General features: G+C 36.5%; 1 protein-coding gene across 2 annotated transcripts in view; it reads right to left on the bottom strand.

Annotated features, from left to right (window-relative positions):
* ctnnd2a (catenin (cadherin-associated protein), delta 2a) overlaps positions 1–26,970 on the bottom strand; it is a 273,543-nt gene that overhangs the window by 43,794 nt on the left and 202,779 nt on the right. For both annotated transcript variants that reach the window (XM_079862649.1, XM_079862650.1), the window contains exons 11-12: positions 20,660–20,873; positions 12,692–12,875 (exon numbers count right to left, since the gene is read on the bottom strand). In XM_079862649.1, the coding sequence (XP_079718775.1) occupies positions 12,692–12,875; positions 20,660–20,873 (398 nt within the window). The remainder of the gene's footprint in view (positions 1–12,691; positions 12,876–20,659; positions 20,874–26,970) is intronic.

Raw genomic sequence — 26,970 nt, 5'->3', positions numbered from 1 at the left:
TAATAATAAAAAAAACGTCTCGATTACGTATGTAACCCTCATTACCTGAAGGAGGGAACGGATATGTACGTCGAATGTGACCGACTGAAAGGGAACTAACAATCCCTAAGCATTTTTACTTAGACATGACTTCTTCCAGACTATATCTGCCAACTGTGACCTTTTCAATATGGCGGACATGCTGATGCTATTTAGCAACCCAATTACTCAGCATGACATAACAAAAATAGAGGCCAAACAGCTAACAAAATGTATTGTCATGGTCAAAGCTGTTTAGGACAAAAACATTTCATATTTATTGCTTGTCATGTGCCTGGTTAGGCCTTGGTGTAATGCATTCAATGTCTCTGTGCAAATGAGACAACAGGAAACATTAAAACTCAATCCGCATGTCTACTAAACTCTCCATAAAAGCAAATCATAGTTCCATTAAAGGCTCTACTCCTCATCATATCATTGAACTAAAAATTGTTTGATACAATTTAAAAACTCCCTTGTGTGCCTGACCAAAAGAATATGACACACGTGTTTCTACGCCACACTGCTTTTGGGAATACAGCCCACTCGTTATAAAAAATTTCACTCACATCATCTATAATGGGAAACAAGATACATTACAACTCATAGGATTTACATTTCTATATTCACCAGAACCGAACCGATTGCTATGTATCATTTATTAGAATTGCCTGGCCTCCACCTCTATTATACATGAATGTAACTGAAAAGGCATTGGAAATACATAATTTAGCCTGCATATGGAGCATTTGAATTACAAACTTATCTATTTAGTTCCTTTATGGCCCTGCTTTATTGCGTCATTAAATATTCAACAGGCCTGACAGCACCAACTTTTGAATTTAAGACCAATAGGTTTTACATCCAATTTGTTGAGCAAGTTTTCATCAAAAAGTCATATGAGGAGGCACGGCTTACAGAAACACTCATGTCACAACAGACATGTTTCATTTGAATGATGAAATTACTATTTCATTACAGCAGACACCCTGAGGACTGAGTCACGTGCTAAATCATTGGATGTTTATGAGGTTAGTCATTGAAACCTGAATATGGTAGTACATCAGAAAATCTTTAATATGAATTATAGCCTAGGTAGACAAAGTCATAACTCTTCAAGTAACGTTGTGACTTTCTGCATTAGCCAAGGTCCATCTCTCTTTGATTGGGTGGATGTGAGATTATTGATCTCCATTCTTTTTTTTTTTCTGCTTGTGTATTTCATTCTGGGCAATTAATGACAGTTATTAATGTGCTTGTGACTGAAAAAACACATAAATTAGTCATGTCGCCCTTTTTTTTTTATCCACCGCATTTCAGAGATGGAGGGAAAAGCATGTGATTGCTGGTGTGGGTCAAATCATGATAAGCGCAGAAGAAATGACACAGCCAAAATGACATCCAGCAACTAGGGCATGAGGACACTATCACTCCTACTGAAGAAACACATTTAAACCAGAGACCAAACATATCATTTGAAAAAATGGAGTCTGTGCTGAACATGTTGACCCTAGTACTGTGACCTGAATATTGCATAAATAGCAATAGTATGGAACGCCACGATTTTAGATTTGAATGCAAGTTGCCTAAGAGTGACAGACTGTGACAGACATGGAGATTATTGGCACTAGCCAATAACATGGCTGCTTGGCTCACTCACAGAGGTGTTACATCAACTAACACCCCTGTAAACGGGGTTTCTGACACCCCTGTTTCTGTTCTCAATTTAGGTTAATTCTGCGTAAATAGGGTTTTGGGTAAACATACATACACTTTCAGCTTCAGCGATTATCTTATTTGTTTACATTACATAAGATTATAATATAATTAATACAAATAGATAATGAAATACTAACTCCACTAAACATGAAGGAGAGAAAACAACATATATATAAATGTAAAGAAATATATATATATATAATATATATATATATATATATATGTATAAATGTATGTGCATTTTATGTATAATACACTAAAATGCACACAATTTATCTAATATATATTAATATACATATACACACAAATTAATTTATACAAAACAATTTGTTACACACACACACACACACACACACACACACACACACACACACACACACACACACACACACACACACATTAATATTATGAATTTAATTATATTAATATTACTATATAAATATACAATATTTCTATTGTAAATATTCCTACACTTTTATTTGTGATTTAAAATGGCACTACTTAACTTTCTGTTTAAAAACAAAGTTGTATTAAAACAACTGGAGTTCCTCTCAGGTAAATAAGAGGGAAAATGCTTCACTCGTGGACATCAAGCTCGGTTCTTGGCATGAAACGATGCTGTTTTCACTTAATGGAAGGCTCATTGCAGGCCTTTGTGTGGGAAATTAAACATCCAAGCACCACAAGGGCCATATGGGAAAACAGTTAATCAAAGGTTATGCTAATGCACATCAGGCTGAGAAGAGCTCTGGGCTCCCAACGCTTGCCTCCCCTTTATGCAATAAAACAGTTATGCGGGAGACATAAATGATGAGACATTACTATTCATAACCAAGAGGCTACCCAAACCAGATGTCAGAATACACAACTGCTGTGCTTTTGGTCAGATTTCCAATATATTTCTCATTATTTTAAATTAATATCTGCCACAGAGCAGTGAAACAAGCTTCCTAATTTTTTAAAATAAAGTTTGTATATACTAATTTTAAAATGAAAGCCGGACCCTCTGCTAATGTCACGGGGAACATCCCGATTGATCATTTTGATAGCTTACACTCATGTATAAATGCAGGAAAAGAGCCACAGAATTGCATGCGCAAGGTACATGCCTCTGTGACTGAAACAAATTGGCACAAACTTCATGAATTATTGATGATGACACCACATAACAGTGGACAGAGCAAAAAGTTATCATCCACTGCACAAGACAGGAGGGTGCAGCAGTTGGAAAAGTTTCTCTCTGTTTGCTGTTTGGAAAGGGCAGATTGATATAAAGTTCATGGGCAAAAACTTTTGCTAAAACTAAATCTCTACAGGGAATGAAGACAAGACGTCACACATTATTAAAAAAATGGTAACATTACAATAAAAATACAGTTCATTTGTGATAACGTTAGTGCATTAACTATTAATTAATGTTAATAATTACAACTTGTGATTTTAAAAATGCAATAGTAATACATGAAATTAACATTAGTTGTTGAAATCAACATTAATAAAATGCGGTAGAAGTATTCTATAAGTATAATTTTTAAACATTATTTTATTTTTGATGCAGGTGTAAAAAAACAGCTAGCAGAAATACACACACACACACACACACACACACACACACACACACACACACACACACACACACACACACACACACACACACACACACACACACACACACACACACACACACACACACACACACACACACACACACACACACCATCTTGTCTAGTGGTCACACCTTCATTTTGCAATTTTTATAATATTACATCCTTCTCATGACCATTTCATAATTATTCACTTTTTAGTGCAAGTGAATCTCTTTTTTGGCCCATTTTACCTGTAAAATAAAACCTGCTTAATAATTATGCACATATTCACTTCCAGCCCTCATTAACAATTATATATCACTTATAAATGATTATATACCAAATTAATAGTAGTTATTAAGATTAATGTGGTTTGGATTTGGTAAAATATGATCAGGATATCAACTTGACTAATAATAATGCACGGCTATCTGTGCATTAAACGATTTTAATGCACTTCGCGACGGGTGGTTCTTTGCCACCATGACGTGCCTTGAAATATCCCTAACATTTATACATATATATGTATATAATCAAAATAATAATACAAATCCAACCATTAGCTTTCAATAGGGAGTCACAACAACTTTACAAGTCATTCTGGGTTATTAAACAGTCAAATGAGTCCCATTAACAGCACACAGGGAACATTAATGGGAAGAGAGGAGGCCTCAGGGGTTTGAGTTCCTCCATAAACACAGATCATGAGCATCTACTCCCTCTTCTGCCAGCAACAGCAACAATTAAAGTGTTTCATTTCCTGTTGGCCTTCTCCCATTTCCTCTCGGCTCACAGCAGTTTTGCAAATGCATCAAACTCTTTCCAGCCTGTAGGAAAGGGTGTCCCGAGGAACACGTGGAGCCCTGTAATTGAGACCGAGCCATGAGAGATGATTCACTTCTGATGGTGAGTGATGGATGTGACTGAGGGTGCGTCTGCTCGCAGCTTGGCAGGAACGTAGATGATGCATCATGTGGGCCGAGAAGAGAAAAAGAGAAATTGTTTCATTACTTTTCAAGGTGCGTCATGCTGGACTGATATTAGAGGGAGAAGAGGGAGGGCAGCAATTAGAGGATGGTGGCGGCTTGATTTATCAGAACATCACTTTGATGGAGTATTCCAAAACGATGAAATTCTTTAATAAATCCCCCTAGGCTGATGCTGACAGGGCAAAAGTGCAAAGTGGCTGATATTGTCCATAAAGCATTTTGGTGTGAATATTTAGCTAGTGGAGAACAGCTATACGCCTACAGATAAGCACAAAAGGAGCACTGCACCGCTGTGTGCGGAGTGAGGTTGGGGAGGGAGAAAAAAAGGGAATAGAGAGATAACAGAGCATTACACTACTCTTGATACATAATATAATGATGCTGCAAAGACTTCCTACATCACTGTGCTAGTTTCATATCTCTTGTATCACTCCATTTACATTCTTCTATCATAATAAAATAATAATTCATGAATAATTTAATACATAATAAAGCTAATAATTAATACATATGTGTGCATTAAATATGTATTTGAGTTATAATAATAATAAATTAACAAAATAAAAATGATTTTTTTTAATCATTATAAGCTTTGCACCACTCCAGTCACTTTCTTCTCACATTATAGAATAAATAAAATTAATAAATAATCAAAAAAAGCTAATAATTATTAAATAAACAGACATATTACATATGTCCAAATAAAAGTAATAATATTTTTTAACAAAAATACATAATTTGCATTTATTTTATTATTTATTAGCTTTGCATCACTACACAGTCATTTTCTTATCACATATCAAATTAATTAAGTTAATAAAATAAAGCTAATAAATCATAATTAAATGGACATTAAATAAGTATTTGGGTATTTTACACTCAAATATATAATATTCACAAATGTATTTAATTAGATTTACGTCTTAAAGGAGAACTTGGTAACTTTTTTAACTTAATAAACCTGTCTAGAATTCATTTGGATGGTTAAACAACCTGTTCTGGTGATATTGGTGACTTTCCCCGCTCCCCCCAGCGTTCCCAGGCGGAAAACCAGCCTTGCAACTTGGGGACTACCGTCCCGGCAAAATAGAAATTGGAAGTCTCGTGAGAAGCGAGAACGAGAACGAGAACGAGAATGAGCGCGAAACACGAATTGCTTTACGGCAATTCGACAAACACACACGCATGTATTATTATTTTTTTACAGTCTATGTGTATTACCAGATTACCCACCTCGGTAGACATAGCTCCACACGATACAGTTGGCTTGCTCCGATCATAACAAACGCACATGAGCAGTGGTAGAGAGGGGGAGGAAGCCACCGCAAGTGAGTTTTTTACGACCGTGTTGTGAAATATACGCCCCCCCACAGCTGTAGGGGGAGCTCGTGAGGAAAACATGCGACAACAAAAGGAAAAATCAGCAAAGAAGTGACTAGAGTTCGCTAGAGTTGCCGAGTTCTCCTTTAATTTGTGTATAAATGATTGGCTTAGCCTGATACATTTCAGAAGCTAGGAGAGACATCTGAAAGCGAAGACTTTATAATACTGTAAAAATAATAGGTAGATCTAACAATGTATATGCATGTCGTACAAACAACTTTGTTGTCAACACTCCCTCAGTGCTTTTACTACTGAAAAGCTGCATTAATTAAGTGCACCAGTGCCACCCCACAGCTTAGCAATACAGTTAAACTAGCACTATTTGTAGCAATGCTGCTGCACAACACTGCTGAGCGAATGTCTTTGTATTCCTGTATTTGGCTGTAAAGTATTTCTACACACAAGACTGATTTAGGGATAAATCAAATGATTGTCTCAAAATGGCTGAATTATAGAAAAAACTTTGTACACAGTGTCTATTGTAAAACAAGAAAGCGCCATCAGTGTTTAACAGTTATCTGAAGAATACCAACATTGGTCAACACAAACGCAAAGCACTGCAATTGAAGTCAAGACTGAAGTCTGCAAGGTCACATGATTCACTGTGAATGGTCAATCGAGTTCATGGTAATTTTCCACAATTAATGAGCCCCTTAGACTTTATTGCTCATTCATTCACTTTCATTTCTGTCACTCGCACACTTTGTTAGCAAATTACTTATTGAACACAATTAGTGGTGTTTTCAATCAAGCACACCTTAAAAAATTCCTTACAAGGAGAAACGTCTGTTCCTTCGTGCTTTAATGGCCTTGGTTAAATGAACTATTCAACAGCTGCAATGTGCCCTAGTAAAAATAAACTCGAAAACACTCAGGTGACCACTGGGAATACAGGGGAAATGTCTTCTTCAGGCTTCCTTAGTAGCTTATCTGAAAGAAGCAGATTTTGACAGATTGTCCCTTTAGATGCACTGTGAGGTTTCAGGACAGCAGCCAAAATGAAGATGTGCCAGGTCTCTAGCCAGCTGACACTGGGGGTGAGGTGGTTACCACGGTTACAGAAGCCACATGGCAAGGTGAGCCAGAAGCACCTGAGCATCTGGAGCACCAACAGCACCATTTCAATTTCCTGCAGTCCAACATGGACCTCCACAGCTGCTCAAACACTGAACACAATTACCTGCTGTGAGGAGAGAGCGGCTTCAGTGTCTTACAAGGCATATCAAAAGTGTTTATCTCTCGGCAATGTCTGCTAACAAAGGGTTTTTGATTTTGTCAACAAAGATGAAAAGGAAAATGTGCGGCACGAGCACGATGATAATTAAACGGCTTTAAAACAGACTGAAAATATGACAAGAAAATAACACTGCACATTGTTAATAATGCACTAACAATGTTTATGATTAAGAAAAATAGTTTCAAATAATCATTGTGAATAATTAGTTTGAGAATAGTTTGTTATATGAATAGTTTCATAATAAATAGTAAGTTTCACTTTTGATTAATTTAATGTGTCCTTGCTGAATGTAAGAATTCAATTCAAAATGGGTTGTTCTGAAGCTCTGAGATACTGTGATGGGTGCTACCTTTGCAATAAGTCAGTTTGTGAAATGTCATCCCTGCTAGAGATTCCACAGTCAACTATAAGTGGTATTATTGGAAAATGGAAGAGTTTAGGAAGAACAGCAACGACGGAAGACCATGTAAAGTCACAGAGCGGGGTCACCGAGTGCTGAGGCGCATTGTAAAAGTCAATGGAGTCCATCAACTGTTTGGTTACAGAGATTCTTCAAAATATCTTCTTTTGTGTTCAGCAGAAGAAAGAAATTCATGTTTGCAACAACTTGAGGATGGGTAAATGATGACAGAATTTTCATTTTTAAGTGAACTACTCCTTTAAGAACAAACTCATAACAGGCCTTTAATGCATTTTCTTGGGAGAAAAATGTAACATTATCAAGTCTAAATTTAAGTTCTCTTAGATCTCACTGTAGGAAAAGTGCATTTTGCCTCAAAAACAATCCCTCAATCAACATTTCAAGAGTTCTAGGGAAGCTTTGACACAGGTTCCATTAAGACCTGCTGACAGCTGGTGAGTTGCTGAATCTAAACAGTGCGGAGCTGTTTAACTGTGTAAATGGCTGATTCATCCATTCATTGAAGTCTGACAAAGAAAGCGAAAAGGAAAATCCAATGCTGTGATGCCTTTTTGGGATGTCATAAGGGATTGTGCTTTGTGGCTGAGAAAATCTCTTTCTATTAGATAGATTTTTTTCCCACGGAGACCTGCAGGTTTCAGAAATTTGATTTCTGCTTGTGGAAGTGATTTACAGCAGCAGTGTGTCAAACTCCCATTGGGACGAGGCTCAATTCCAAAAACACTGCTTCACTGATTTTCAATGGCTTGCTCAAGTGTTCCCGCCTCCAAGGGAGAGAAAAAATCCCACTTTGCCGAACATCATCAATCCGAATTGAAGTATTTAATGTCAGAAATTGACAACATGACTGTCTCCAAAGTGATACCCAGAAGAGATGGCAAGAATGTAATGTAAATGCCTCAGTCAAATTATCATGAAATATTTTCGGAGCATGATGCATATTTCATTTTAAATGTCTTTTTTGCTTACAGTACGTTAAATAAAACATCTTACAGATAAAGCTGTAAATTGTACAGGGCAGTGTTTGTGATATATTCAAAATGGTAATTCGTCTTTATGAATGAGTCATTAAAGGATCCGGCTCATGAGTGAATCGTTTCGGGAATAACACTTGTTTTTGCTTCAATAAAAGAACCCATTCATAAGAGGCATCTATCTATCTGCACAACACTGGTCTCACTTTAAGTTTCTGAATCACTAAAAAGAATGCGATCATTCTTTTTTAGTCATTTGCTCGTGAATCACACTACATTGGTCTTGCTGTGTGCTTTTAATTCACTAAAAATGACTGGCTCTTAAGAGCAATTTGGTGGCGATTCAGACAGCATACTGTATGTTTTTCAATCACTAAAAAGAGCCACAACACAAGTCATTTTCTTGTGATTCAATAAAAAGAAAATGTTTCTAAGAGTCAGTTGCTTATGAATCCCACTACTTTGGTCTCACTGACTTTTAAAGGGATAGTTCACCCAAAAAATCTTGTCATTACTACTGACCCTCAAGTTGTTCCAAAAAGTTTTTTTCTTCAGTTGAACACAAAAGAAGATATTTTGAAGAATGTTGGTAACCAGACAGTTGACAGCACCCATTGACTTCCATAATTTGAAAAATAAATACTATAAAAGTAAATGGTTACCGTCAACTGTCTGGTTACCAACATTCTTCAAAATATCTTCTTTTGAGTTCAACAGAGGAAAGAAACTCATACAGGTTTGGAACAACATGAGAGTGAGAAAATTATTACACAATTCTCATTTTTGGGTGAACTATCCCTTTAAGAGCCATTTGCACATGATTCACACTATACTGGTCTCGCTGTGCATTTTTGATTCACTAAAATAACCTGTTTATAAGAGTCATTTACTCATGAATCACACTACCCCAGTCTCACTGTATGTTTTTGATTCACTAAAAAAACTGGAAAGATTGTGATTAATTGGAAATTCAATATTAAATTGCACTGTGCGGTAGAGGATACGTGTGGTCCACAATAACGCAATACGCATAAGATACACATTTTACTTTCTGAAGCGAGTGTGTATCTGACAGACTAATATGTGGAGGATGGTAATTGCCTCTTTACAGTGCTCTGACAGAAGATGATTTGTTTGAAACACAAGACAGTGCCATTCACTTGGAGGAGTAATTTACTGCTGGAATTAGAAGCAGACTTGTTATTTACAGAAAAATGAAAATCAAAGGATAAGACGCCTGTTTGTCTGCATTTCTGTGTATTTGCATACAGTAGGTGCACCTCTTTTTTAGTAAATCTCTTATAGAAAGTAAAAATACAACTGATAACATCTTCGTTTAGTGAGGTGAAACTGCAAAAGTATGGTTTGAAAAGGTTTCATTCATTTAGAAATGCTTGGAAGGAAACTGGGAAAGCAAACAAAAGCAGTGTGATCCTCTCATAGCATGGACTTTGAAGTAGTTTAACACTGCGCTGTTGCTATGGATACAAGAATAAAGCCTTACGTGAGACTGGTACTCAACCCGAGAGAATCAACACTTTCTCGCAGTTATTTTTCAACCAACTCTTCGCAACAAGAAGCTATGTATAAATCATAATAAGCTAGATTTGCACTCCACATAAACATCATTATGCATTATTGCATAAATCATGAATCAGATGCTTTGACAGGAGCGATACAGTAAATCTTTACTCACTGTGACAACGGCGTACAGGTTATGATTCAGTTTTACCCCGAGCAATCTAGAGATATGAACAGAACAGAAGTGGCTGGGGGAGATGGGTTGTCAGGGTTGTTCCTCATTCCATATGGAACAGGAAGGAGGTGTAAAAGAACCAAAGCTCTCATTTTTTGTCAGTTAATCAAAGGAGCCATCATTCTCAGTGGTGCAGGGCTGCATATAGTAGAAAAGGACTGTTCTCTAAATCACATGGGCAGCTGTCATAGAAACAACAGCACGGAGCAAACCACAATCTGTTCTTAATGAGAAATCTGCCTTTTCAGCCCTTACACAATCAATGTAGTCGTGAAGGTGCTTGCATTCGAAACAGGTACCGTATGCCAAGGGTTTTATAAATGCAATCCGGACTACACAGTTTCTTAGGTACGTGGGAAGTCTGCAAGCTGTAGTCTTCCTTTTCATTCAGCATTAGTTCCTTTGAGGCCAAGAGCCGCCTGCTTACTACATGAACGGGTAAATACACTACCGTTCAAAAGTTTAGTGTCAATTTGATTTTTAATATTTGAAGTCTCTTTAATGAAAGAAGTCTCATGCTCATCAAAGTTGCATTTATTTGATGAAAAATATAGTAAAAATAGTAATACTATGAAAAATGATTACAATTTATAATAACTGTTTTCTATTTTAAAATGTACTTTATTCCTTTGATGGCAAAGCTGAATTTTCAGCATCATTACTCCAGTCTTCAGTGTCACATGATCCTTCAGAAATCATTCTAATATTCTGATTTGATGCTCAAGAAGCATTGCTATGATGAAAACACTTTTTTTCAGGATTATTTTATGAATAGAAAGTTCAAAAGAAAATCATTCACATCAAATATAATTTTTTTCTCTCATTATAAATGTCTTTACTGTCACTGTTGATCAATTGAATGTGTCCTTGCTCAATATACAGCAAGTATTAAACCTTTTGAACGGTAGTGTACACTTATTCTTCCTCCTTCATGAAACATGAGCAGAGTTTCTGTGTAAATATGACATTAAACATGTCTGACGTCATTACAATGGCACAATTTTTGCACAAATGGAACTGTATACAATTCACACATATCAACAGTCTGCAGTCATGTTGTTCCAAACCTGTATGACTTACTTTATTCTGTGAACCCCACTGATTTTCATTATTCGGACAAAGGCAGCTGAAACACTATATAAAATATCTTTTGTGTTCCGCAGAAGAAAAAGTCATACACATTTGGAACGACATAAAGGTGAGTAAATTATGACAAGTTTAAATTTAAAGGGATATTTCACCGCTGGAAAGATGAATGTGTATTTAAATTGGGTCATTTATGTAGTAGAAATGTGAAATTATTTTAGAAGTTGGTGCCTTCTAGACTGAGAAAAGCCAGAAAATGTATTTTTGGCTCATGTGGATGAAAGACAACAACTCCCAGAATACACTTGCTTCGCTGCCCTACGAGACCACTCCCAAGCCACGCCTACTGATTACAGAGGGCAGTATCGGAAGAAATGATACAACTAGGCTACTAGTTGACTCGAAACTGAAAAGACGCCATTTTATCGTGAAATCCTACCCCTATAGGTGGGTTGAAAACATGCGGAACTAGCTCCTACCACTGGCTGTAGTCTCTAGCCTCTGGCCAAAAAAGCCTAGCCTGGTAATACCAAACTCTGCTACTTCGCTTTGCTTCGTAGACAGAGTCTGGAAGGGCATAATTGAAAAGCGTTTTCTTTCTCGCGGGGGGCGCTTGTCTGAAGTTTAAAATCATTGGTTACCCGTAAGCCAATCCAGCCTGGTCTCACCCCAAAACGTCATGTACTGACGGGTCTTGACCATACGGCAACATACGACGAAAAGGGTACCCCTAAAACGTCCATATGAGACGAAGACATAAGCGCACCAGCAGTGCCTCCTAGCGGTACCCTAACGCATACCTAAACCTACCCATAACCCGAATCGTCACATATGGACGTTTTAGGGGTACCCTTTTCGTCGTATGTTGCCGTATGGTCAAGACCCGTCAGTATGTGACGTTTTGGGGTGAGACTGTGTTAGCCAATCACATAACGTTTGGTTATGACGTGTGTTATGCGCAGGCTCAGCGGCATCTAACTTCCACCGTAAACACATGTATGATGCGAAAACAAAACCATAGAGCGAAATACCGGAGTGAACATGGCTGTGAATGACTTTTGCAGATTATGTGAAGTAAATCTACGCATCCACGGTACAATCAGCGTCTACGTCACGGCTCTCAGCCCGCCCTCTGTTCGTTGATTGGCCGGCTGTTTTGAGGCCGGAGGAAAACGGGAAGAAAGGTCGCTATCTCAGACTGAGTACAGAAGCGAACTGAAATTGAGCGGAAGTATGAAGTCTGACGTAGTCAGGCTAAAAAAAAGCCTCTGATGACGCAAAATTAAGATTTTTGCATCATCAGAGTTTTTTTTCCAGACACACAATACAGAAATCTCTCATCTCAAGGGGACATGAGGGAGGGAAGCACGGTCATTCGAAAATACTACTGGGTTTCTACTGATACAAAGCCTAATGCTAATCGGTGAAGGATCCCTTTAAGGGTGAATTACTAAAGGAGAGAAACTGAAAGTTCTCCTTTCATCATCCGGGGCCTATAAAAAAAGCACACACACACACTCACCTCAGGCAACCAGTGGCGTTGCGAAGGACTTGGGAAGTGTGCATTTGTAGCTTGCGGTCCTCCTGATGCGGGGACACATCCCAGGTGGAATGGGGAATAATCACGGTGTTGGTCAAGACGGCCAGAGCGTCCTGGATTATAGGCATCTTCAGAGCATCACATGAGGACAGGTTCCACAACACACCTGCACAGGAAAACACATGCATGCCGCATTTAAAGATAAACTATTAACCCTTGAGAGATGGGTAGTTTGAGACCCCTGCCTGAAAGTGACAGCGCTACTGTGCAAGAAATAATGCTTTTCTATTATTATTCTTTCAGAGGAGTAAAAAATTTATAAAATTGTCCATTCTATGCTTGAGCTAGCCTGAGACAGGTTTTGACAACGTCTCACAAAGACTCGGAGAGCCAAGCCTGCAGTCTCACATTACAATGGCGGTCTAATATTATTTTACTAATATTAAACTCTTTAACAGCTCCGCCAAGTCTCAGAGGAATATGATTTACTAGATGCAATTCACATAAAACAACTGTACTGCATAAACCTACAGATTACACTTTTGAAATAGATTGAATTTGTAAAACAAACAGAATTTCTTAGCTGGTCAAAATTAAACAGTCTACAAAATAATGCCAACTTTTGCAGACTATTAAAAACATGCCAAGACTTAATATCTTTGGTTCCACGTAGCATGTTCCTGTTATTGTTATCAGTGCAGCCATTAGAGATTTATGAGAGCCATTCTTGCAGAAACATCACACTTGCCTCAGACAGTAATTTGATAAACAAATAGAAATTATGGAGAAGAACAGGAGGGAGTCATTAGCATTTAAATTTTTTTTTGTTTAGGAATGGATAATGACAGTGGAAGAGGCAATCGATATGTTTGTTCGGTCAAGACCTTTTGTTCTCTAACATATGCATGACATTGTAATATATGCAGTTCGATGGCGGCTACAACGTGTTGAAGGATCTGAAGTACAGAAAGCGAAGCAGATACTGTATATACACATATATTTGTGTGGGAAGTCTGTGGTTTTTGCTCTAAAGTGAAGTCCTAAACTAGCAGAGATCAATAACCAATACTCGCTTAAATATTGTGGGCATAACGGTCAAGTGACTGAGCAGCCGTCTCCTTTTAGACTAGTAGGAAAACCACTCATTTTCATGTTTTTGACACAAAATAATGCGCCTAATTAGAATTTCAAACATGCTAATTATTGCGTCTCTTCCTCCAGACCCCAAAGACTGGAAGAATTCATACAGTTCCACAGCATTGATTAACATGACCTAAGGTTTTATCAGTTTATGCGAAGCAAAATCACATGCAGTCTATCAAACATCTCAAGATCTGCACAGACAGCTCTAATTTTCTTACATCACCATGGTGATTAGTCACACTGAAAAGGTCAAGTCAAATACAAGCATTATCACTATTTCATAAACAAACATTTAGGAAAATTGACTTGCTCGAATTCTGTGAAGCTTTATAAATTCTCAGAATGTACATTGTATTTACTCATTTAGCAGATGCTTTTAGACAAATTGACTTAATAGGCAAAAAAATATCTTTGTTTAAATGCAGAATTGCAAGAGGTTTAACAAAGAACAGTAATTGCCCACTTTCACTGGCCTTGGTTCCAGAAATTTTTGTTTCCAACTCACAGTCTCTATAGGGATTAAACAAAAAAATCTGCCAACAGCTCTGAAATGAATCACAACCTTTGATTTGAAGCAAAAAGTTTGTAGATGAATTATGGTAAAATATAAATTATAACCATTGCCCAGTTATAAAAAAATGAAATATTTTATATTATTGCAAAATATTTAGATTTTTTTATCTGTTTATTTTTTGCAATGCTTAATGGGTAGTAGTTCAATTCAAGAATTGAACTTCAATGAAGTTCACACTGGCTTGTGGCACTGATACAAGCATATCATGAGTACCATGAAAATAATAATAATAATAATAATAATAATAATAATAATAATAATAAAAAAATAAAGGCATGTCTTATGATGAAACTTATGATGTCTTATGGGAATTAAGTAAAATAAATAAAAGTAAAAAAAAGTAATTTTAACTTCAATTATATTAAATTGACTTATTATTGACTATAAAAATTGCTTAACTTGTTTTGATAAGTTTTGATAAGATATGTTGTCACAACTTTTTGATCATATTTTTTTTTTTTTTTTTTTTACAGTATATACGCAGAAGTTTGGCTTAATCTCACCTCCTGCTGTACTGAATGAACGGCCTTGCAGGGGTTCTGCTATTGCCTGTAGTGTGAAGAGCTTCTTGCTTAAAGCCACTCTGTCACTCAGCGCTATGAAAAACTAGCAGATGTCAGAATGGAGAACAAACTCTAAAAACAGCAATGATGATAAACTGCAGAACACTTACTGTATGCGACCTATTAGAACGAAGCCAACCTTCAACTCAAATCCAGTCGCTCCTTCCCACTGTCCATCAGCTTCACAAAGGACACGCAAAATGAGTCAGACCAAACTTCTATTTTTCCTATTTGCCAATCTTCACTTTTCCTCTCCTATGCCCTATTCTCTCTCTCTTTCCCTTGAATAAGAAACTACGCACATTTATGAGTCAGTATGAAGAGGTGGCAGCTGAATACTTGATGATGCTGACCTTGTCATTTTCTCGCTCACACACACACACACACACACACACACACACACACACACACACACACACACACACACACACACACACACACACACACACACACACACACACACACACACACACACACACAAACACACACACGCACACACACACACACACGCACACACACACACACACACACACACTCACACACACAGTGAACCTTTAATTCCAGAACCCAGGAGGACCGACTGTGGCTGATTACAGGTGGTATAAGAAACAATGTGAAACATATTGATTATTATTTTCAGCATATTATTTTCAGTTTTTGCAGCATCTCGCGCACAACACTGAGCTCCAAAAAATGTGGCGCTATAGTTAAAAGAAATTCAACTTTTAAAAAAACGCATCTCGAGACCTTACGTCTTTCCCCATTCCATGCGCGTGAAAGCAAAGCAAAAACGCGCTTTGTGTGAATGGCCTCTTCTTCTGTATACGTTTATAAACGTGTGAGATTCTTATTGCGGTCACTATTTCTAGTAGTCTTCTATCGCTCGTTTTCTTCTTGACTTTCACTTTCTTAAATCTTTGAACAAAAGCATGCATTCTGAAAAGGGAAGAACAACCTTGATTGCTGAACTGAGAGGGTAACTAATCAGAGGCCGCTTCTCATGAGGGAACGAGAGAGAGAGAGAGAGAGAGAGAGAGAGAGAGAGAGAGAGAGAGAGAGAAGGAAAGAGGAAGAAAGGAAGGCCCAATACTAGAGCACTACAAGGACATAATTGTCGTCAGTGGTGACATTGACCAAGATCAAATCTCATGCCAGTAGAACACAGGCCCAGATTTAGACGGCTTAATTTCACTTGGGTATCTCACTGTACCGAACAAAAATCCCACAGACATCTTCACTTGTCTACACTTGCCTCTGTGGAGACATGTAAAAAGGTGAATTTCTCTAGTCCTGTGGCAAATAGTGCATGTACAGTGTCTTAAATAATTAGTGGAGCTTACAATAGCAACACTAACATTTACTAACCACATTAACATAACTAACTACGGTATAACTATTGCTCAAACATACACTGTTAGAAAAATCTGTAGAAATTACAGTATTACTGGCAGCTACTTGCCAGTAACTTACTGTAGATTTAAATTGATGTTATTTACTGGCAACAATTTGTTCAAAATTAAATGAACATTAAACATTAACAAGTCTTTATCTTTACAGAATAAAACTAAAATAACATCCTCATGCAAAGCATTCTGGGAACCAAAATCTGAAGGAAAAAAACAGAAAAAGGTTGATGAAGATTTCTGGTTCCCAGAATGCTTTGCATTAGATTGTTATTTTATAATTTTATTCTTTAAAGACAAAGACTTGTTAATGTTTAATGTTCATTTAACTTTGAACAAACTGTTGCCAGTAAATAACATAAATTTAAATCTACAGTAAGTTACTGGCAAACAGCTGCAAAAACTACAGCAAATTTTTTACAGTGTAGGGTTATAGGGTTTTAAACAAAAAGTATTAGGGATGCACAACAGATCAGCACCAAATCGGTTATGGCCGCATCTGAGGCAGTAAGTGCATCGAATTACATTTTGACCAACTTACAGGTAATAAAGTTTACTGTAGCTATGTGGGCGTCTTTTGGTCAAAATCTCATGTTAAAGACAAAGTGATATGCATAGGCAATTTAAGATAGTATTGGCTATACGACTTAACACATGTAGAATAATATACTCTTCTCCGCTCCTCAAATACATAAAATATTAGCCATTATGTATAGTGTTTCTTGAGTAAAGAAAATTCTGTACTTCTGAACCAGTTCTTTATTTACCCTTGTATTGCAAACAAGCAGAGACGGTCCAAACTGCGTGCAGCACTTCATTCCCAATAGAGGAGAGATTTATGAAGTTATGAGGGAGTTATGAGGTTTGACAGACCGTTTGAGGATCTAATGGAGTTATGAGATTTTGTCACAAGCTCTTTTTAATACTTTTCATTGGTTATTTTTCCACTAGAAACAAACCTTGTTGTATTATTTTAATTTAATACTGTGAAGCTGCTTTGATACAATCTGTATTGTGAAAAGCGCTATACAAATATACTTGACTTGACTTGACTTGACTTATTTACAAAACCCACAGACAGACGTAAAGGGTGACTAATAGTAATGATGTATGAAAAAAATATAACAATGACGAAATATGGAGGTACGAGGTTTACATCTGACAGTGACAATATTTAATAGTTTCTGTCTATTTTAAGATTCAGATCATCATCTAACAGCAACCTAAAGTGATAACTAGACTAAGGCAAATATTTAACACTTTAAGATCATGAACTATTCATTCAAGTGCATTGGTTTGAACTCTCTGTGCTCTATGTTTAAACCAAGGACGACCAAGTTTTTCAAAGAATGTTAACCAGCTTAAACCAGTTCACTTCTCCATTAAGTAACATAGATGTATAATATTAATTATTGTCCTAAAAATATGTAGTCTGAATTTTAGTGCATCCTTCCCATTCCCATATTAAGCATTCAATACATACATAAAATAATACTAAAGTGACAGTAAAAACATTTATAATGTTACCAAAGATTTATAATTCGTTGGTTATTCTGAACTTTTATCAAAGAATCCTGAAGATAGTGTGTCATGGTTTCCTCAAAAATATTAAGCAGCACGAAAATAAAATAAAAATTAATTCTTGAACACAAAATCATCATATAAGAATGATGTCTGAAGGATCACGTGACACTGAAGACTGGATTAATGATACTGAAAGTTCAGCTTTGCCATCACAGGAACAAATTACATTTAAAATACATTAAAATAGAAAAAAGTTATTTTAAATTGTAATAATATTTCTACGGCTGTCAAAAGATTAATCGCGATTAATCGCATCCAAAATAAAAGTTTGTTTTTAATAATATATGTGTGTGTACTGTGTATAATTAAATTTGTATATATAAATACACACACATGCATGTATATATTTAAGAAAAATGTGTTATTTATATATAAAAACAATTATATTTATATATAATATAAACTATATAAATATATATACAGTATATGTATGCAAATATTTCTTAAATATATACATGCATGTGTGTGTATTTATATATGCAAAATAATTATACACAGTACACACACATATATTATGTAAACACAAACTTTTATTTTGGATGCGATTAATCGCGATTAATCTTTTGACAGCCCTAAATATTTCACAATATTGCTGTTTTACTGTATTTTTGATTAAACAAATACAGCCTTGGTGAACATAAGAATCTTTTTACTAAAATCCTACTAACCCAAAAACTTACGAACGGTAATGTAAATGGAAAAAAACAGGCCACAAGACCCATATTTCACACCATTTGAGACAAGGCCATATGCTAGAGAACTGCAGCACGAAACAAAACCCATACGCCGAGTGGAAATAGGCTAACAAAGCAAGAATCCTCCTTAACTGAGTAGTGCAATTCAAACATCTCTTTCTGCCAAAGGATTCAGACAGTTTCTCAGGGGATGTTCTGTCGTCTGGGTTTCTTCCGAGCTTCCAGTTCCTGCAGACCAGTATTCCATCTGTTCTTCACAGCCATGCGATTGATTCATAAAGGAATATGCTCGTGCTCACAAAAGCCAAACACTCAATTTTTCTTGCATGTTAGCTCTGTAGAGCCTTTAAGCAAAAACTATACGTCAAAATGTGTCATAGCTTATTTTGTTTGAGGATGAATAATAAACGATGATTGGTTATAAAGCTTTATGACCCTTGTACTCCAATACAGCATTCTATAGTAGGCCTACCCACACATCACAAACTGAAATACTATGAAAAAAAAGGTTACACTTTATTTTAAGGTGTCATTGTTACAGTGTAATTATATATTTAAGTACTGAGTAATATTAAGCAACTACATGTACTTACTATAGGGATAGGGTAGGATCAGGATTTGGTTGAGGGTTAGTTGCATGTAATTATGCATAATTTACTGTTATTACTATGGTAAGTACATGTAACATATGTAACAAGGACACTGTAAAATAAAGTGTTACCAAAAAACCTTATAGGTGAATGTGAAATCAAAATAGGATTGGCTGCAAATGAGACATTTGTAGAGTCGTTGGTTTTTAAACTGTGATTGAACATATTCCAAGATAGTCTCAGAGCCACTGGCCACTGACAGGACAGCAAGCTGACAGGACACCTGACCATCAGGTCCGAATGGGTCCATATGACTACATTTACATTCTGCCTGTCAAAAAAAACCCCAGCACTTTTCAGGTAAAGCATGACTCAGACGTGCTGTTTTGCTTGAGATTGAGAGGCTGAGAATCCTCTGGGCAGTCAGAGACCTTGAGGCTTCCAGCTCGCTGATTAATTTGTGACAGGAAGTCTCTCTAAGTGCCCTGTGTGCAATGCTTTTAATTTATATGTTAATCTGAATTCAGCGCATAGCAGGCATTTCCAGCGTGGCTCTGTTCCAAAGTTTATCCATTCTGTTACAGAAACAATTTAGAAACATGTTTGGGAATGCAAGGCCTTTGGGGATGTGGTGATTTATTTTGTAGAAAATATCTCTTTCCGTACTCATCACTAAATGGACAAGACGGACAATTATAACTTTTTTCTACATCATTGCTAAATTACAGGATGGAAAGTTATAGTAAACATCCTGAAAATAAAATAAAATAACATAAGTGTCAATAAATACACTAAGATTATGTAGTACAGAGACTTAAATATGTGAATTGCATTTATATGAACCATCTGAATGAACTGATTCACTAGAAAAAATAATGAAAGAAAGAAAATGAAATAATAATAATGATAAAAAAAATACAATAAAGATAACACTTCACACATACACAGGAACCTTGTGGCCATTAAGCCTGAGAATAAAGGTCAAACTAGTGGTAAGAAAGTCTTTAAATATTCTCTGCAAGACAAGACAGTCTGGAAATATTAAAGTAGAGAAGGAATTAAGTTATCTAATATTCAAACATCCATCCATTGTACAATGTTCTTTAAATAATAAAAGAAAATAATAAATCCACAAGCAAGAATTTCAGATGAGGTTCAAACTTTGAAATAGATTATTAGGTGTGAAAACCCCCAGCTACTCACCATGTTTTAAAAGAGACTGAACCCGTTAAGAGAGAGAGAGAGTGAGTGAGTGAGGGTGAGAGATTAAGCGATAGAATTGACGACTTGTCTGACACACGAAAATTCTCTTTCCCGAAACACTGTGATATAAGGAAATTAAAATTCCTATAATAAAACTCGAAACTAAATAAAACTAAAGCCAGCAGAAGTTCTCACCTGTGACTAGTTCTCTGACTTCCACATCAGAGGTCTTGCGCAGCAAGCGGACCAGCGCAGGGATCCCACCGCAGTTCTTCAAAGTGATTTTATTATCATCATTGGCCTTGCCGTAAACGAGGTTCCTCAGGGCACCGCATGCGCTTCTGTGTACTTCAGCCATCCTGTGATCCAACAGGTCCACCAACAACTGAATACCACCCTGCCTCCGTATCTGAAAGAAACAGACAGGTAGAGGGTGATATATTTTCCATATTTTAAGACTTAAAAAGTTTGGGTTCAGAATGAGGGGAAAACAATCAAATCTATATAAAGCATCTGGAAAGTAGCAAAAATAAAAGACGACCAAGTTTTCAATTCAGTAAACACAGTAAAGAATAGATAAATATTTCAGACTCAGGATGCCTTTTTATCCACTTGAGGCGCCAGTGGGCTGAAAGGGGCTTTGAAAATTCATTCTTATTCAAAGTTTGAACTTGAACTCCTGATTTGAATGCAACTTAAATTGATCTAGGCAAGGATTATTGGTCAGTGAGAACATGACGGCCTTGGCATCAACTCATGGGAAGTCATTTGAAACGTTGACCTTTCCCTGACATTCAGCAGACTCACATAAAAAAAAAAAAAAAAAAAAAAAAAAAGTCTGAAATTCAGTGTTAAGTCACACCAAAACAGCTTAGCGTCAGTGCATGAGATCATTTGGAGGATAAATGAACAAATAGGAGGCACTGAATCCATAACCAGTGTATTTGAAAAATCAATACTAGAGGGAGCGGGAGAATGAATCACTCTTCAGACAGACTGAGAGGTGTGAGTAAATCTCTATCAACAGGGCTTTGCTGTTCTACACTAAAGTCAATTAAAGCCAGCCAAGTTCATTAGAGGATCTGAGACTGCACTAAGAAAAGCCACGTGTTCCTGAAGGCTACGGAAAAAAAACAGTGAATGACATCAACTCAATCGCAGCTTTCACATCTCGTTAAACCGGTGTCATTTCAGGAGTAGTTCCCTCACAAATAAACATGCTGTCATTATTTTCCCACCTTAATGTCATTCTAAACTGTATGACTTTTCATTTTTCTGTAGAAACCAAAATATTTTGCAGAATGCCAGCGCCGCTGTTTTCCATCAGTGTTGTTATTGTCAACTTAAAACTAAAATGATTAAGAATAGTTTCCGTTAATTGAAATAAAGTTATAATAAAATAATATAAAATAAGTATTAGATGAAAAATATGTTGCGTTGGCAACTAAATAAAATATGTTTTACTTAACTATTAAAATAGTTTTCATTAACTGAAATAAAGCTGAAATAAAATAAACTGAATTGCATAAATATTAGATGAAAAATGTAAACGAAAAATAGAAATGTTTCCTTGGCACCTAAATGAAAATTATTATTATTAGTTTGTTTAATTATATATATATATATATATATATATATATATATATATATATATATATATATATATATATATATACACACTCACCTAAAGGATTATTAGGAACACCATACTAATACTGTGTTTGACCCCCTTTTGCCTTCAGAACTGCCTTAATTCTACGTGGCATTGATTCAACAAGGTGCTGAAAGCATTCTTTAGAAATGTTGGCCCATATTGATAGGATAGCATCTTTAAGTTGATGGAGATTTGTGGGATGCACATCCAGGGCACGAAGCTCCCGTTCCACCACATCCCAAAGATGCTCTATTGGGTTGAGATCTGGTGACTGTGGGGGCCATTTTAGTACAGTGAACTCATTGTCATGTTCAAGAAACCAATTTGAAATGATTCGAATCAATGCTCAGATAGGCCGTGGCATTTAAACGATGCCCAATTGGCACTAAGGGGCCTAAAGTGTGCCAAGAAAACTTCCCCCACACCATTACACCACCACCACCAGCCTGCACAGTGGTAACAAGGCATGATGGATCCATGTTCTCATTCTGTTTACGCCAAATCCTGACTCTACCATCTGAATGTCTCAACAAAAATCGAGACTCATCAGACCAGGCAACATTTTTCCAGTCTTCAACTGTCCAATTTTGGTGAGCTCGTGCAAATTGTAGCCTCTTTTTCCTATTTGTAGTGGAGATGAGTGGTACCCGGTGGGGTCTTCTGCTGTTGTAGCCCAACCGCCTCAAGGTTGTGCATGTTGTGGCTTCACAAATGCTTTGCTGCATACCTCGGTTGTAACGAGTAGTTATTTCAGTCAAAGTTGCTCTTCTATCAGCTTGAATCAGTCGGCCCATTCTCCTCTGACCTCTAGCATCAACAAGGCATTTTCGCCCACAGGACTGCCGCATACTGGATGTTTTTCCCTTTTCACACCATTCTTTGTAAACCTTAGAAATGTTTGTGCGTGAAAATCCCAGTAACTGAGCAGATTGTGAAATACTCAGACCGGCCCGTCTGGCACCAACAACCATGCCACGCTCAAAATTGCTTAAATCACCTTTCTTTCCCATTCTGACATTCAGTTTGGAGTTCAGGAGATTGTCTTGACCAGGACCACACCCCTAAATGCATTGAAGCAACTGCCATGTGATTGGTTGATTAGATAATTGCATTAATGAGAAATTGAACTGGTGTTCCTAATAATCCTTTAGGTGAGTGTATATAAAGCTAAGATAAATACATATAAAAAACTAAAAAAACTAATAAAAATGATAAAAGCACAAAATTACTATAACTTAAAATATTAAAATGAAAACTTAAAATATAAAAATAAATTATATTACAGTATATACATTATACCTGTATATAATTTTTTTTTTTTTTTAAACAATAAAATGAAGGTGGATGGTAATTTGCTGCATGTCAAGCACCAAAAAAACACACACACAAAAAAACCCCACCATAAAATTAGCTCAAAATACTATCATACAGATTTAGAAGGAGATGAGGGTGAATAACAGAATTTTTTTGTTTTTAATAAAAAAACAATTAAGTTTTTTAATAAAAAAACAATGTTTTTAATAAAAAAACTGAAAACTTCATTTGGCAGATTATTTTGCCATAGTTTGATCCCTTTAGACTAACACACACCACGCCAAAAGTGTTTTGAACGATTTGTCATAAAACCAGCAGGGCCAAATTATTAAGAGAGAGTCACACCTGTGTCTATCTGCAGATTCATCAAGTGATTGCACTATGAGTTTTCAATTTCCTGTCCCACAGCCAATTGGCATACACAATCCCCTGCTGCATTAGCTTTAGATGAGTGCAGGATCCAGCCCTGGCAGATGTGCTTCTGAATAGCATGTCACTACAGATCATCGCTCTGGCTTCACATCGACACTCCCTCCAATGGAGATTACAAGCCCGTTTCTTTGTGTGGCTTTGTCTGAAGGTGAGAAGTGATCTAGTAGTCCATTCCAAGAGGTTACTCCTGATCCTGTTTCTTCCTGTTTTTGGGTTGTACTGCATATACAGCATGAATATTCAAACCACACCTAACAGGAAAACAAAGGCACAGCTCATCTCGAGAGGCAGGCAGACATGTGCGTCACCAAACAGAAGCCTTCCTCTCATTCATGTGGTGAGATTCGCACACAAGAGATGCGGTGAGACGGTGCACAAACATTATATAAAGGAAGTACAATTAATTATTGAGATGTTCGGAAGCAACAGATGTTTGGAAGCCACTAAACAACAGAGGATAAATGCAGAGACGAGGGATGTTTCTGGCATCTTCTATCAAGCAGTGCAGTGAACTAATGGCGGCCGCCAGATAACAGGGAACGTTCTCAGTACTTTAGTTAACCTTCTGGCAAGGTTCTCTAAAAGCTATGAACAAACGATCTTCCGGTAACGTTAATAGAATGTTTGTTATCTGGTCTCTGTTCTCAAAACATTAGCACAAATACATAGCCTAATTTATATATCGTTCATGGAGTTTTTTTTTTCCTGAAATGTTTTAGTTGGACATTCACCCAACATTTTTTTGAAATGTTACTACTGGTTTCAGCATGTTCAGAGAACAAAACATTCCTATAACGTTTGAAGGATGATAAACTGGTAAAAATGATAAACACTCGACTCGCATAACATTGGTAACACTTTACAATAAGTATACAGTGATAAAGTACTTATAAATCTTTTTCAAACTATTTGTTCATAGTTGATTCATAGTTAATATATTGTACTCTCTACACTGTTAATATTTTAATAGGCTATATTCCATCAGTGAGTTCTTCATCCATTTAATTATAATTAACATAATTATTACTGTTTTATTAGCTCATATGTAAAGAGTAAGACATTGATTTTTAATGCTTTGTTAACAACTTATTAACTGTAAATAGTTCTCGCTTTAGATTAGGTAACAGAAAGTGGAAAAATATCATTAATTAAGTGCTTTAAACCTTTTTTTTTTTAGACATTAATTGCATTAGTATTATTCCTTAAAATTTTTTTTTTTTTTTGTTAGCTGGGTTGTTTGAGAAGTGAACTGCTTTGTTGTGCACTAAGAAAATTAATTGAGTGTTAACATCTCCTGAAGCAGCGAAGACGCTGAGATATTCAATTAGAGGCATGAGCCGGCCGGACGGAAGTGCTTGCTCTCGACTCCACAGCGCACGTGCAAATGGATATTGACGGATTAGATTTTCCTCCCCAAAAGGGCTGATAAAGCTGAACTTTAGCCAGAGGCGGGCAGCAAAGTAGACAGAGCTTTTCTGGAGCCACCTGCTATAAATAGTGGCCAGCTGAGGACGAGAAAGAGCTGCCTTTGCACTTGGCCAGTGGTTCAGCAGGAAGACCATAAACATCAGAGCTCGGTCTGTCTGGCTGAAATGCTGTGCTAATCAGTATTCTCCTCACCTCTGCTGTGGGAGATACGGCTCTGTCATCTGATAGCCCGTTCTCAGTCTGCTTCAGTGTGTGTGTGTGCTAGTTCCTGTCCGGTTAAAGTTCATTTACATCTATCTTTAAAACTATCAATATGAAACGGCATTCGCAACCCATTTTACCTCCGTAATGTAATGTTTTTTTGAGAAAATGATGTTCGGATGACGAAATGAGTTTGGTGAGGACAGAATACTGTAATAAAATACTCTAACAATGTTTCCTGCAATAATATTTAAAACACTGCAACTGAATCTACAACTCAAAACATACTGAATCCAATTCCTGAACAAATGACCCTGTAGTGAATAAAAATCATACAATGGGAACAGCCCAAATGATCATTATGAGCCAGTTCTTAGATTATCAAAACCATACAGCGCGACCAGTCCAACTGATTTCTTAATGAACACTTCTAATGAGTCGGTTCTGTTTTAGTGAATCAAAAACTATACTTTTTATGTTCATCACTATCAACACTGATTTAATCTCTCAAGCCTTATAGTTAGTATATATATACACAAGTTCACACACAAATTAGTTCTGTCATCATTTACTCACCCTCATGTCATTCCAAACCTGTATGCCTTTCTTTTTTCTGTGGAACATAAAAGCACTTTAAGGTCAATATAACATAGTAAGCAGATGCGTTTGAGTCACTAAAAAAAACCATCTCATAAGAGTCATTTGTTGGAATTGATTGGACTGGAAATGCTCTATAGTATTATACACTAAATCTTTGTAATCTGACTAGTATATTTACACTTTGTTTTATAGTATAGTAACACTTTACTTTGACGGTCCCCTTTAGACATTCTGTTGACTATAAGTAACATTGCATCTGTCAACTAACTCTTATTAGAGTATTAGTAGAGTATAAACTGCCTGCTTAATATCTGCTAACACTTTATTTTGATGGTCCCCCAACAGACATACTGACTGACTATAAGAAACTTTGCAAGTATGTCAACTTATTTTACTAATCCTAACCCTGACAGTCTACTAATACTCAATACTAATTCTAATGTTAGTAATTTGGGCTTTTTTTAACTAAAGGTAATTAACATGTAGGTGCAATGGTACTTATAGTCAACAGAATGTCTAAAGGGGACCATCAAAATAAAGTGTAACCGTATATTATGCAAGACCTTAGACAGCCTTTAGAAAATGTAGGAAGAAGGGGGAAAGCCATTAACAGGCCTGAAACCCTTGTGCTGTAGACTGGTGTCATTTTTCACTATCCGCTCCATAATGTGAAAGCGTTTATGTATGAACATGTTGAAAAAGAATGAAAAAGAATGGCAGGGGTGAAATAAGTTGTTCAGGGCTTCGGCACCATCTGCGATTGTACTGTCACATATAATTAACTGTGCTACTTTACCAAGCAACCACACACACACACACTTTTTGTTGCTACTGGTCCAGTAACACCACAAATACATTCCTCTCCTGAGATATCATT

This window comes from Squalius cephalus (assembly GCF_949319135.1).
Source record: "Squalius cephalus genome assembly, chromosome: 25".
Classification (NCBI taxonomy): Eukaryota; Metazoa; Chordata; class Actinopteri; order Cypriniformes; family Leuciscidae; genus Squalius; species Squalius cephalus.
Note: the sequence above shows the minus strand (reverse complement) of the source record. Positions and strands in the feature narration are given on the sequence as shown.